Genomic DNA, 15058 nt, shown 5'->3' with positions numbered 1-15058 from the left:
AATAGGCTAGGTCTCTTCAAACAGTGAAACATGCATTGTTATAAAAAGAATACTTATCTGTAAGTGCTCATCTAAGAGCTTTGCATTCTGCATAACAAAGTCTAAAGCAAAAACTATGTGAGATTTTGTCAGTTGACTAGTTCTCTTATTCCTGAGTGTGTGTGTGTGTGTGTGTGTGTGTGTGTGTGTCTGTGTCTGTGTCTGTGTCTGTGTGTGTGTGTGTGTGTGTGTGTGTGTGTGTGTGTGTGTGTGTGTGTGTGTGTGTGTGTGTGTGTGTGTGTGTGTGTGTGTGTGTGTGTGTGTGTGTGTACACACACGTACACACAGACACACACACCCTTTTGGGGTATACTTCTGTTTACAACTTTCCTGCTTGGAAGTAGAATTATGCTGTAATTGGGGCCTGATCTCTTTCCAGGAGATAAGACTTACGTAACTAAATATTTATTTCCCTTTGCCAGGGAGATTGGACAGTGCCTCAAGAGTGATTCTCTTCTCTGAGAATAGCAGCCTCTTCTTCCTCAGCCTTTCTTTTGCACGTGTAACTGAGCCACTTTGATTTGAACACAAGTTGTAACAAAGGAAATTCCAATTAAATATTGGGAAAAATGTTTTCTCAATGGGAATAACAGACATTGGAACAGATAGGCCAGAATCTGCGGAATTTCTATCTAGCTGAGTAAAGTCCTGAGCAATCTGAACTGCTCTGAGCAGGAGTTACTGAATGGGGTGACTTCCAGGGGCTCCTTTCTACCGAAATTATTCTTTGATTCTGTGATCAATGGCCATGGAACAGTGGTCATACAATGTTGAGTCTTGTTTTCTTCCAGATGTCCTAGCATAATCCAAGCTTCATTCCATAGAAACAGCAGCCGTCTGAAAACAGTGAGACAGAGCAAATGCAATTGTAACCACTGGGGGTCAGTGGTAGACAGGAGAGGGACTGGGAGCCACTCGTCGTGGTGCAGCTATCAGTCATCAATAGGAAAAGTGGATCAGAGATGTACATAAAGGAAGTCCCAGAAAGAGGACTGGGGTGATGGCAGTCGTCCAGACGAAAAGGTAATCAGATAACCGAGAAGTTTCTTGTAGATGAGAAAACAAGAAAGCAGATGAGGCTCAGGAGGAAAAAAGGATGGGGTACAGGAACATGATGGAAGTCTATTGGAATGAATGGAAGTAGGTTAGTGTAATGAAAACAGTCAGTACATGAAGACAGTACTTGCTTGCTGTAGTTGCTTCGTTTAAATTATTTTCCTACTTGGTAATTTACATGGGGGAGAATAAAATGTCAGTTTGTGGTCTCCTGGACCATGTTCTCTTTAGCTTGTTTTTGTTCTTTCTAATATTAAAATTGCTCCCCTGATTTAGAAAGACTGGTACCAATAAGCTTTTTTTTCTTTATAGATATTTACTGAAGCTTTTGCCAAGAAATACAAAGTGGAACCAGATTTTATCTCTCACTATGAAATTTGTGTTAGCTTTAGTGTAAAAGAAACTCATGTAGAGGAGGAAAACTTCACCATCATTCCAAACTGGAGAATCACATGCCTGTAAATTTTCCTAGTCTTGAAGCTGTGACCAGTAGATAAAGTTGAGAATTAAAATTTTGTGCTGATTAGATAACAGAACTGAGCTTCACTAGTACTATTGAAGTGTCTCAAATCAGGCTTTTAGCAAAAAAATTTTACAGGAAGTAGTCTAACCTCTTCAGGAGACTATCATACTTTCATGCTGGGGGAATTGCTCAGGGAAATTCCATTAACAAGTATGTTAAAACTTCTACATATAAGTACATGCAAAGCAGCTTTTAATAGTACTGATTTAAATTAGGAGAGCGTATGATTGCTGATGGAGAGTGGACAGCCATCTGATGCAATCAGTCTTTGTATCCCATTCCATCGTGGCAGTAATAAAGCTACATTGCTTATGAGTTCCTGTGCTATGGCTTCTCAAGTTTAGATAGATTTACATGTGGTGCCAAAATCCTTGAGTGGAATTGTATGTTGTTCACTAGTTTTAACTATTTGATCCATACAAATGTGACTAGATAAAAAGGCATTAAATATCTAATATACATTTTGTTGTATATTTGTTATGATATGACAATTAAAATTTTTAAATGTGTTCTCAAAAGCGTTTGATGAAGTCTCAAATATGGCTGAATGGTTTCACAAGTATACTTGCACAGGCAAAATACCTACAGGTTTCCTTAGCCTGCCAGGCAAAGCTATGACAAAATTTAGTTGTGAGGAAAAAGGTAAACAAGTTAAATTTTTAACAGAAGTAGTAACCTTTAACAGAAGTAGCAACCTCAGAAGTAGAGTATATGTTATATGTGCTTGCTTGACGTTTCTCATTTGAAATGTTGAAGGATAAAGAGCTTAGTCTGGAATAGAAGTTTTTCTTCAAACCAGAGCTACAAATTCAATTTAATATAAGCTTGTAAGTATTAAGTACTTTCTGTTTGTAACATTTAACAATGCACTTGGAAGAGGCTGCCATTAACATAAGACAGGATTTAATCAAGTTTGTTTAAAATGAACAAATAACTATGTCAGTCTTGGAAATCTAGATTCCTTCAGGGGTCTCCTACCAAAGTCTAAGCAAATAATTCCATTAAAAGATGATAAAAAGAAATTTAGGCAAAAGGAATTCTAACAGTTTGCAGAGAATTTTTTTTTTTTTCCTGAAGAAACTTTCTTGCAGGCTTCCTGGAACATTTTGACCACGTAAAAAACCTGGTAATTAAATCAGATACAAGTTTTCCTAATTTTCTGCTGTACCTTTTGTTTGTTGCTTTTGTTAAGGAGACAAAAATGATTTATCTGCCACTTTTACAGTCAAGGGTGTTCACTTGTCTAAGACATATGTACCTAAAATCATTTTTATCTCTCGGAAACAGGAGCCTTGCTGCCCCTACAGCAGCCTTCTGCACTGTCAGACTTCTAGTTCAAGCCCTGGGTCAGCTTAATAGAGTTTGGATTCTCCCCAGACTGATACAGTTCTTCGTTAAGTCTGTCTGAAGCATTTTCTAGAGAGCTCACAGTATCTTGCTCTTCAAAAAATAGAAAAACTAATCCAACTAAAGGACTTAAGGGAAAAAACCATTAAATTAGAAATAAAAAAAAAATTCAGTCTAAAGCTAAATTTAATGCATACAAATAGCTTTTGAATTCTTGCCGGACTAGAAATCCCAGTCTCTTCACATCTCAGTAAAGGATAGTTACGTAGGGTAACATTTCTAGAAGACTAATAACTATGTGATCTCATAGAAAGAACTTCTATGAAACTGCAGGGAATTGAAATGGTACTAACCTCATGCTTCACTCTGAGGCCTTTTGTAAACATTTTAGGCAGAATCACATCATTCTTGGATTTGGAATGTCATGAACAGTGTTTTGACATGTCCTGTGAAATCTCAAATATATTAATCTCTGTCACTCTAGACCCCAAGCATCTATCTAGGTGGCTATGAGATACTTACAGTATACAGACTTGTAGTATACAGAAACTTAGACACACTCATCTGTAATACACAGACTTTATAGTTCTGCTGCTCTTCTGGGCATCAAAAGATAGTTCTGCAAGTTACAGAGAACAAAATGTGGTTTTCCAGTCTGTATCATGACTTCCCGTTTTGCAGAGAAGAAAAGACCTAAACCTCACCATTTACTCAGTCTATACCTTTGGTTCCCACTTACAGGTTTGACTTTGCTTTTCTTCAGGCATGGCTTTGCAGTTTTATAGCAATACTTAGTTGCAGATGTCCGTGGAAGGGGGAGGATGAGGTTTGTTTAACCTCTAACTACGGTACTTATTTTCATATATTTGTATTGCAACCATGGAGCAAAACATTAATTCTTTTCCCTAGATTTGTAACTAAATGAAGCATGTGGAGAAATGCCTCCAGTTGTCACTGTGCATAGAACCTGAGCTGCTTGGCCCTTATATAAAGGTAGAATAGTTTAGAATAAATAAGTACTTCAGCTGATGCATAGCATTATACACATTAACTCATAAAGTAAAAGTTACTTAAAGTTCATTTGTTACTGTTCATGAAGTATTGCTGAGCTTTCACAGTCCTTATAAACCTCAATGCTTTTTGTCACAGTTGTATCCTTTTGCAGTCATATTAATACCATTTTTGGTTAAGCCAAATATTTTAATATTAATTTATTGTAAGGAAAATTGGACTTGTCCTTTCCTTTATTTCTCTAGTTCCTTACAGCACACAGATTATGGAATTCACTGTGTCAGTGCACAGCTCTAAGAGCTTAATTGTAAAAGCTTGAGAGTTTAGACTGCTCCCCTGTCTCTCTCGGCAGCTTTCAGTTCTGAGCAGGAGACTGCTGGTACTTACAAGGCCAACTATTCCTTTACAGGCCACCTTTAGAGTTCTTTCTTTCATGTAGCTGTGTCATCTGCAGATTAGTGTTTCCTCTCATCTTTTCCACAGTCTCTGTGGTTTTTCTTGTGCAGTGCTGCCGTGGCCTCCTTTCTCTGACACACCTTTCCATATTCACTGGCTTGTTCATTTAGTTTCCTGTCCATTTAGCCTTTGGACACCTAGCATACCTATTTCCCACCCGTATGTTTTTCCCAGGCAAGTGAACCTTTCCATTTCTCTATTCTCTCCGCAGCTGCCTCCAGATACAATTGTTGTTAGGTTTGTTCCCCCTGCAGTCTTCCTTGGATCAAAGCGGAGAAAATGAAAGTCCCTCTGGCTAATTTAGGAGCAAGGGAGTTGAACTTGTTTTTCTTCTCTTATTCCTACTGGATGATCTTACTCTACAGCTCATACCTTTTCTTGCTTGCTAAAAATAAACCTGGTCTTTATACAGCTGGAATATTCACTGTATTGTGCTTCGACATACAGTTCTTCAGTGTACTTATGGAGACCCATTTGGCTGGATCTCTTGTGTAAGTGCACTGAATCATGCTTGAATTACTTTCTTGAAAGAATGAAGAGAGGGTGAACTTGCATGTCATTCCTGAGTTTGACAAGGTAAATTACAGCTTTTTATGTTTTTATCTTCCATAATGTCATAATTTTTAGATACATAAGAAATTTTTAATGGGGTTTAGTATTTTCTTTCATGTTGAATATTTAAAAATCCTTAGGTCTAGGTTTTGGCTTGCTGCAGTCTTCTCTGACTTGTAGCTACTTGATTTATGCTGTTACACACGTTAGCTTTATTGCTGGCTCACATATTCATCTTGTTTCATGCAAGATTTAAGAAAAAGCTGAAATATATAGGGAAAAGCATACAGCAAACACTGGAAAGGTTATTTGCATAAGATTATGGTATCTATTCTGACTGCACCGTTTGCCTTTTATCTTAGGCAGCCTCTGTTAAATTTCAGGTGGTATGATTTTCTGTCAGTTTAAATGGTAAAATTAAATACAAAAAGTAATGGTTTTCCTCATCTTTTTGGTATTCAGTTTTTGCACGGAGTTGGTAATACTACAAATGAACAAATATTTCATGTGTTTTTAAAGCTAAATAGTCTGTGTTCTTATATTTTTCAGTTTAACCTGATAACTGTGAAATAAATGTGTGTTGCTCAACATTTTCCATTGAATATGAAAAGTGCAATGAATCAAGCTGATTGTAGTTGACAGCTGGCTTCATCTTGCTGTGATTAGGTCTTTTACTGCTGGCAAAATCCACTAGCCTTTTCTGTTAGCTGATTGGTGATGAATGCAGAGAGACAGCTTTTCATATTGATAAAGAATTTGGGGATACCTTTATTTCATATAGAATAAGATTAAAATATGTGCTACCTCCTATTAATTGCACTGAGCCAGAAAGTCATGCAGGAACTCTTAAGATGTGTACAGTTGTTGATTTGGCTTGTTCACAGCAAACAGTTAAACAATTAGTGTAGACAGAAAATAACAGAAACATGGAGTTGAAGCATGTTGAAGCAATGCAGATCTTTACAGCCGATGGGCAGTGCTGCAAAATAAAGATGTGCTCTCTTACAATTACATGGGAAAATAGCAAACAGGTCATTAATTAGTTTTCAAAATTTGTTAGTTTTACACTTTAGTTGGACATGCTATTTAAATTCTGTGGAGCTTTTGCACTTCAGCTTAAATGATTGTGGGTTTCATTGTCACATGACCAGAATGCAGACCAGTTTGGGTTTTCTAACTCCTTATATCTGAATAGCAATTCTTAGTTAATCAGATTTTGTTAGGTGCATTTGCTATCATTTTTAAGTTTCAAGACCTTAAATGGTCAAAAGCTCGTTAATTCAAAATGTCATGGTCAACTTTTGCTTTTAACAACTTAGATTTTATGGGAAGTACAAGTCATATCCTAAGTTTCACAACGTATCTTTCAACTACAGGATACTTATTTTCACTACTTTTGTGTTTTGGAAATGTTTTATTATACTATTCTCATACAAATAATACTACACCACCACAGAAAAACCTAATATTGAAACAATTACTTAAGGGAAGAATAAAAGCACATTTGATGCTAAACGTGTTGTTCTGATTAATAAATGCATCTTAACCATACTTATCAGAATAAGATGTTGCTTTTCTAAAAGACCCAGAAAAATATGGTTCCAAAACTACTTTTAAAGGAACTTGGACAATGTCTTTTCAACATGCACTGTAACATGTCTATACTCAGAATTACTCTGAGTAAAAGGATGGGTATTGTAAACATGTCTGAAGTTTTGTGCACAACTGATATGTTATTTCTATAAGAATGCATGATTTCTTTTAAGATAATATACTTTTGTTAGTAAAGGAGTATGAGGTTGATGTTTTGATTCAAATCAGGTACTGGCTATTATAGCTGACACTAAAGTTAATATAAACATGGATAAGATTTCTGTGGCTGTTATAAGTGTCTGCAAGGACAAGGAAGGAAGTTGTATTTTAAATAAATGAGTTTCAGGTACTACTTTCCTGTATTGTAGAGGTTGTTTATAAGAAGTTTATTCCATACGTAGCAGATGTTTGATATATGCTTAAATCCATTTCTAGTTTTGAAAATCTCTATTAACATTTTTTTTAATTTTTGTTAAGTTCTGCTTTTTCTTAGTAGTTCTGTGCAAAATAGAGGATAGCCTCACTTGTGAGATTTCTGAGAAAGCAATATGGGAAAACAGGAAATCTGGAGTCTATGGCTTATGCTGAATAGACTTTAAACATTTTATTATATAGAGTGACTTATTAGCATGAGCAAATTGGAAGAATTGCTAACAAGGTAGTGTAGTTTATGAGATGTTAAGATTTATTATCAAATACAGATAATGTGAGCTTTTTCAGCAAATTGTGATACAGTTGAAGCGTTGTTTATTCTAAGAAACTGTTAATGTACTTATTTGCACAAATAAAACAATATTTTAATTATAGATTTCTGCGTAAAGTTATCAGATTCTGTTTGTAATGTTAATTTCAAGATGATTTTATTATCAGAAGATAGCACATGGTAGGTGTATTTTCCTTTAATTCCCAGTATTCTGGTTGCCTTTTCTGGGTTTAATTAGCTTGTTCATTTCCATTAAGCTAAAAAAGGCTCATGCTATTGTCATTGGATTCTTTAAAATGGATTTCTGCTATCGGCATGTTTCTGACCCAATTAAAAAAATGCAAGGCAGAGCTGTGGGTAAAGCCATTAAACTAGAAATAATGTCATCCATGTTGAGATCAGCAAAAACTCTATTTTAGTTTAAATGAAAACAGATACTTTCTTTTGTCTTTTTATAGTGCTATGTATGAGTTTTCACATAAGATTTTCAAGTTGTCTTCATTGTGCATGGCACTAGGATCAGGTTTCATGGAAAATGTGGTCAAAATCTATAAGAATTCTTAAATTTGGTGATATATAGGGTCAATATGTTTCAGAAATGTAAGGAGGTCAGATTCAATAATCTTCAGCAGATGCTCCATGCTGTGTTCTCCTTTCATAGTCCTCAGATAGCACAAGGAGGCTGCATAGATTTTATATAAGACCTATTTGATACAGAACTGGTATAATAAACTCCTGCAACTTCCATCTGTTTTCCCCATCACTGCTGTTGTGCTGAGGACAGGTACCCAAGTCTGTGCTGGCTGTTCTTATCAGCAACCTTTGAAGCTTTGTTGCCAACTGGGCTAGTTAAAGCATCCCCTAAACTATGTTACTTTGAATGAGGCTTAAGGTAGAAGAGTTACATGTGACTAATGGGCTTCTGCTGCTCATGTCCAAGTTAGCATGGGAGAATTGGGAAATCTCCCACAGGAATCTCTTTCCAAAGAGATGGCAAAAGCAAGCTGTTCTTTTCTTTCCTGCTCTGGCAATTTGCTGGTTGGGCCATCAGAGCTGTAGCTCTTCCTTTGCTGTAAATGCAGCACAGAGGAAGAAAATGCAGGGATAGCCCACTGAGGTGAGAGTTCCCTGGTCTGGGGAGGCTGGGAATTGTCAAAGCCCAGATCCCAGTCTGTAATTCACTGGCTGGGGAGTGCGGGACCTGCCCCTGTTCATTTCATGGTTGTCAGTCTGCTTTGTTCTGAGAAAATGCTCATTTATGTTATACACTTCACTTCTTTTGTCCACACATTTGTATACCTAGACTGAGACCTGTCAGGTGTGTGTTTGTCATGTAGCTATATAGATTTCTGGGGTTCAACAGCTCTACAAAGGTAAATTTCTCGTCTGGAGGTAAGTTTCGTATTCCCTCATTTGCCCTAGGAAGGAACAATAACTTAAAACTGCTATAGATTATGGAAAACTGAGTCTTTCAGTATGTGCAGTAAAAGCAAAGTATTTACTTTGCATTTTTATGTAGGCATTTTAAGCCTTCCCAGGAGCAACTTGCAGTATCTTTCTGGCCTTTGCTGTCGTCCTCTGTTAAGCTGGTGAAGATGATGGTTTCTTTTTGCCATGGCAAAGTTCTGTGGCTCATTAATAAATCCCACATGGAGGAGTAAATTCTTTGAATCATGAGCCCAAAGGAGTTGCGTCTTGGATTTCTCTCTCTCAATCTGTTGCAGTTTCTGCCTCTAAGTCAGTACTGATTTTTATCCTAGGTCTGTGAGTTTTGAGAGGTTTGGGGTTTTCTTTGTGGAGGTGTTCACCCCCCCATTTCTAGCCTTTGATAAGCTAGTGTTTTCCCAACCCTGATAAAGAGTGTTTTCTTTCACATTTACTCTGGCTGAGGATATAGTTACCATAAGGTAACCATCACAAACGTTTGCAGGGGTGGGGTATGGAGGACCTCACAGGATTTTTTTTTTTTTTTTTGGCTAAAAATAAGCTATTTGGCAAAAACGTTCTTCATGCGTACTACAATTTGCAAGTGGCAGCCTATGTAAAGGATAAGCAGTGTAGCTGGGTTGCAGGTGGGATATATGCTGCATTGTCTGTAGTAGCTGCTCTGTTTTGGCTTGCCAATAAATTAATAGGTGGTTTAAAGCCGTGGGATACAAGCAGAAAAAATTTCTGCATAGCCCTTTTGATGGCCAGAGTCAGCACCAGCCATTCTGGGCTCCAGGGCAGAAGCTAAGATGCAAACTTTCTCGCCTCCGTGCACGCTGGTTGATTACATTTTATCTAGGTTATGTTGGACCTTGGCAATTGGTGGTTTAACCTCAGAATCATCTCTGACTGTGACAAGGGAGAAGGGTGCACCGAAGTACTAAAAGAGAAGTAGTAAATGAGGGAGTAAGGATAGAGGTGATGGAGGTGAGTGATAGGAAAAAGACTTGAAAACATGTGAGAGAGTCCATTGTACATGATTCATTGTACAAGAATATGCATAGAAGGTGGAACTTGGCCAGTCTTGGGAGGCTTGAGGTACGTGAACCCTACACTTTCTAGTGCAGGGCGTTGGGAAGGGAACTGTGGAAGAATTGTGTGGGAGATGGGTGTGAACACCTGTCTTAGAGGGAAGGAATAGATAAAGAAAGTTAATGATATGGTGGCTCTTGCAAACCTAGAAAAAGAGGTGAAGAGATAGCATGCAGGAAATGATTGGCAAATTCTTGCTGTGGTCTGCTTTTCTTTTTTCAATTAATTGGTTACATTATGCTTTACACTGGCTATTTGAGTGGCTGGGTGGTGCTGAACCTAAACATGAGATTGCTGGTCATTATGGAGGCCTGAAAAGCTTCTGAATATTTGTTGTTGTCTTCTAAAGCTCTTGCTTCTGAAATCATAACATTCTCAGGTGTGGGTTTGGTATATGTTTCATTATTATTTTCAAAGTAACTTTCTGTTCTTACTACTAGTGCAAACTTAGAAAAAGATCCAAAATAAGTATCTTTGTGGCTTAGACACAGAGGCAAAGAAATGCATAAAATCAAACCACATCCTAATTATCATATTTTAAAAAAGTAATTTATGTCAAAAGATTAGTCTCGTTTTTTATTTTAATATTGACGTAACTAGATTTCTCTTAAAAGATAGTTTTCTAATGGGAATAAAGGCAAAAAACCACTGGAATCTGCCATTATTTCTTACATGTCTTGACTACAGTACACTTTGCTTGTCAAATATTTTGAGTTTAGGTGCAGTTTTTCATTTACTGTTGTGGGTTGCCAATGAGTAGGCCATTTCATAATAGCTCAGAAGCATGTAGACTGAGGAGTTTGTGATGATAGACAGAGTAGCATAGTGTGAGGGTAGAAAGGAAGGAGGAACAAGAAAATTACTTTTCAGAGTGACAAGACTAATGTGTAGAATTAAATATTAAAGGAGGTTCCTTTTCTTAATTAAATGCCTAAGGTATGACTTGTTTTGAGGCAGCTTGTAAACTGGTTCCCAAACTATTTAATTACTACTGTACCATTCATCTCACCTGTCTCAAAAATATTAATCATCAAATGGTAAAATATTAGCCTGTAGTAGGAGGGTAATGGCAGAAGCTGAAACTCCAGTTCATTACAAATTCTGTCTCTCATCATTGTACCTTTTAAAGCACATGCTAAACAAAAACAATTCTTTTAAGATTCTTGTCAATATTAAGAAATTAGGGGATATAGGTGTAAAGTATTCTTGTCTGTATGAGACATATAATACTACTTTAGTGCCTAATAATGCAGTGTTTGCTCTATAGCATTTTATTCATCTCTGTGTGTAAATGCTTCTGTGAATCAATGAAAAAAAATTTACAATTCAGCAAAACTGTCTGCTTTGATGTATCACCATGTAGCAAATGAATCTGTGGAATCTGGAGGAGTAGATATTTGTAGTGGCTTTTTAGTACCTCCTTCCAAAGGGAGTTCTGCAGGAGGTAGGATTCTCTTGCTGCAGGAGAAAGGAGGAGGTCTGGACCTTAAATGTGATAGGCTCATCTATGAGAGGTGAGTGACTACATGGATGAAATTGTTAATAGCTAGTATGAACAGCACAACTTGGGAAACCAACAACCTCATTAAAGAACTGAGAAAATGCAGCACTCTTTGCCTTGCATAACCTGAGGTTCTGAAGAAGGACTGAGACTGACTTTTTTTTCAGCGGTGGTGTTTGCATACGGCTTATTACAAGCAGATTCAACTAAGATGAAATGCTCTAAATAAATGGATTCAACTAGACTCGGCAAGAGAAAGATTCAGTGTTTTTCATGCTGTTTCAAAAATTATGCTGCCCTATTTTGGAGACCTGAAATCAGCAACAGTCTATCTGAAAATAATTGATTTGATGTTGAAGAGGAATTCTGCTTGGTCAGTTTACGGCTTTTGCCATGTGGATGAAAAAGAACAAACTGCGAGTGAAGTTACAGGTTTAAAACTTTGTTTCCTCAACTGCCTCTTCTTTTCTTTCCTAAGTATAGTGCAGTTATGTTAAGTGAAAGGGACACTTATTGGTATTCAGTGAGGTAAACATTAAAAGATTTCTCATAGAGCCTTTATATTTAAATGGTTAATTATCACTGTTTCCCATGTTCTTGTGCTTTGCCTTGTATAAAAGGTTTTTAGACATTACACTTTTTCTAAATGGAACATTTTATGATAGTTAGTAGCTTCTTTAAGGAGAAGGTAATATTTGCATTCATCTTAAAATTAATCTTCTATATTTTCCATCCTACAAAATTGTGCAGTACTTTTTTCCAGACATTGCAACATATACTTTCAAATATGCTTATTTAAAGCAGTAAAAAATTTGAGCTTTTGGATCAAACTGGTTTTTTGTTTATGGTGCTTTTACAAACCTGTTTCTTATTGTCATTGTGCATTCCAGGTTACATTTTAATTTAGAAAATCTGTCATTCTCACTTGGTGAAATGGCTTTTTTAACCTTGAAATATGCACAACCCCTACACAGATACCACTTTTTGAGTCTGGGTATATTTTTAACAAGATTTCTTAGCAGAATAAAACATCTCTCTCTTTCTTGGACAGTGTTATACTGAAAGTTACTACTGGAAATAGAATGAGATATCAATGTTGTTAATCTAAACTGATGATCGAAGCAGAAAGGAGGGAAGCATTAAGAAGACTTAGTATAGTCTGATGCAAGTTGTATATTTTTGAAACAGAGCATATGTGTATTGAGAAAATACTATCAATTCACACACCCCTGCCTTTTTTACTTTTAAAATTGGTGATCCAGAGGGGACCGTTCAAGCCATTCTGAGCCCCTTTTAAGAATTACCTACAGAGTCTGGCAGAAGCACATGTAGAGGTTTATTTTTTTCTGGCAAAGGTCATGCCAAAGGAAGTGAGCAGAGCCTGAACATGTTCTGTGAGCAGCATCTGGTTTTTCTACATAATTTTCTTGTCTCAAGTGAGCACTTTTTGGGTTGTGTATAGCACATTACTAAGTTCAATCTTTTTTTCTAATTACTGTGTTACCTAACAAAATATTGAAATAGAAAATTAATGGTTTGGGTGGATTTTACCTCTCGTTCTACTTCCACTATTCTATATAGCTATAACTGTAAATACATAGATTATTTTTTTTAATTACTTCTCTACCACAAACAGTTTTCATTATTGTTGACTAGTAAGAGAAGTTTCAGTTGCAGTATCTCCTAAGAATTACAATTTTGTTCCATAATTTATTTAGTAGGAAATGTTCAGAGGGACAATAACTTTCTCTAAAAATTTTAGTCTGACATGTCTATATCGTGCATCTAAGATGCAGTAACTTTAAAAGTTAGTGTTCCAAATCCAGCTCAGTTTAGTGACTGGCCTTGAGGTGCCTTTCTTGCATGAATAATTGTGTGCAAAAACATGAAATATTAATTGGAGTTCAAGTAGCAAAAAAACCCAACCAAACAAAAAAACCACAGAGAAATCAGTTACTTTAAAACAAATATTATTTTCTTTTCCTGACTGAAGCTTAAAGAAAGAGTTCTGTATTATGCATTGACTGGAGAACTGATACTTAAGTAGGAATTTGATGTAGGGGTGTGAAACAAGCCATTCAAAGTGGCTGAGATACTTTGGTATCAACAAGATGTTAGAGAAGGATTTTATTTTTCTTAGCATGAAGTGCAAGTATTGCAGGGGACACGTTGTCAGGTAAGATCACTATAGAACTGCATTGCAAGTCAGTAGGGTGGGCCCAGAAAAAGTGAGCTGCTAAATGAGCATTCTGCTTGGTTTGGGTTTGATTGTATCCACAATCTGATGCTTCGTTGATTGGGGTGGCGTGATATTTGGGGTTTCGTGGTTTTTTCCTTTCCTTTTTTTTTTTTTTTTGTATGTCTGTAAAATGTTTAGACCTTGTTCCATTTTGTAAACATTCACTTGAAACAGAGTTTTATTTATCAATATATCCAAAACATTTAATTCTTTTTTATTTTTCAGTAGTATTGACTATATTTGGGATAGGAAATGATGCAATTTTCATTTGGTTTACTAATAATGTAGTCATGTAGTTTGGTGAAAATTCTTTATTGAATTATTACAATGCAGTAATCTAGTTGTTACATTGATCCAGTGATTGAGTTACATGTAAATACGTTGAAACAGATGTTGGGCTATTCTGAACTTTCCAGCATAATTTTTCAAAGGCTGGTATTCTCTTCGTGCACAAAGTCTAAAGTTGTGGTTAAACTCGTGCAATTCTAAGGTTGTGGGTTTTTGTTTTCTCAGTAGCAAAGCAGGAATTTGGCAAGTGTCAGCTCCTGGAATTTGTCTTGTTACACTGCACTCTTTCTTGTGATTGCATAGTAAAAAATGTGGTTGAATTGAAGTAATTTAATGTATAGATTTACATTATATTTGTTGAATATTGTAGAACTGTGAATATACTGAAACAATGCATTCATTTTTTAAAAACACATAATACTTGGTCTGGTACATTGTCACAGCATTATATAAATTTTAAATAATTTTCAGTAATTAGCTCTCTACCCCAATTTTGTAAATTATTTGTTAGTTTTGAAATGCAAAAGAAGTGATAAAGCTCCACTAACGTATTTTCAAAGTTCACTCAGTAATAGCCACTTATTTATTCAAAGGGAATCAACTTTATTTTTCCTCACTTTGTAGAGACAGTTTTTCACTGATTCTGACCTTAAATGCTCCAATCTGCCAGGAAATTTCACCGTCTTTGGATGTGAGCTTAGTGACAGCCTTTATCTAAGAGTTCTCATGGGGTCTTGTCCTGCGCTAAGTAAATAATGCTAGCCACCAGTTGAAGCTGCCAAGGCAGTTACACTGAAAATGTTAGGAAAGGAAAGAAGCTTCAGATGCCAATTACTGCTTAAAATACCTGCTTGCATGTGTGTTATCACATGTGCCATACCAGTACTGTGTACCAATTCTTCAGAACATTTTAACAGAGTGGTGTTAAACGTAGTATGAGGAGTTTTTTCTCTTGTTTCTTTTGTCTCTTAGTGTTTTCCTCTTTCATCTGTTTTTACCCTTTTTGCTTTTTCTGTTCCTGGTATGTGTATGGTCTGTGTCCTTTCTTTCTGCTCTGAGGTTCCTTACTTTTTCCTAGTTATCTATTGTTATTATTCCTCTGAGGACTGGGGAGGAGGCTTTAGCCTTCCTCTGAGGAGTGAGGATTCTGCTTCTATAGGCATAATACTTAACATACATCAACACATTAAAGTTAACATTTTGTGTTCTGCAGGTTGGGAATCCACGTGT

The 15058-nt window shown here is 36.3% G+C and overlaps 1 protein-coding gene across 1 annotated transcript in view; it reads left to right on the top strand.

Annotated features, from left to right (window-relative positions):
- PPP1R13B (protein phosphatase 1, regulatory subunit 13B) overlaps positions 1-15058 on the top strand; it is a 45508-nt gene that overhangs the window by 11242 nt on the left and 19208 nt on the right. Inside the window, exon 4 of the mRNA XM_010287809.1 lies at positions 15042-15058. This exon is cut by the window's right edge and continues 106 nt beyond it. Within this exon, the coding sequence (XP_010286111.1) occupies positions 15042-15058 (17 nt within the window). The remainder of the gene's footprint in view (positions 1-15041) is intronic.

This window comes from Phaethon lepturus, unplaced genomic scaffold (assembly GCF_000687285.1).
Source record: "Phaethon lepturus isolate BGI_N335 unplaced genomic scaffold, ASM68728v1 scaffold16495, whole genome shotgun sequence".
NCBI lineage: Eukaryota > Metazoa > Chordata > Aves > Phaethontiformes > Phaethontidae > Phaethon > Phaethon lepturus.
This window is presented reverse-complemented; position numbering and strand designations above follow the sequence as displayed.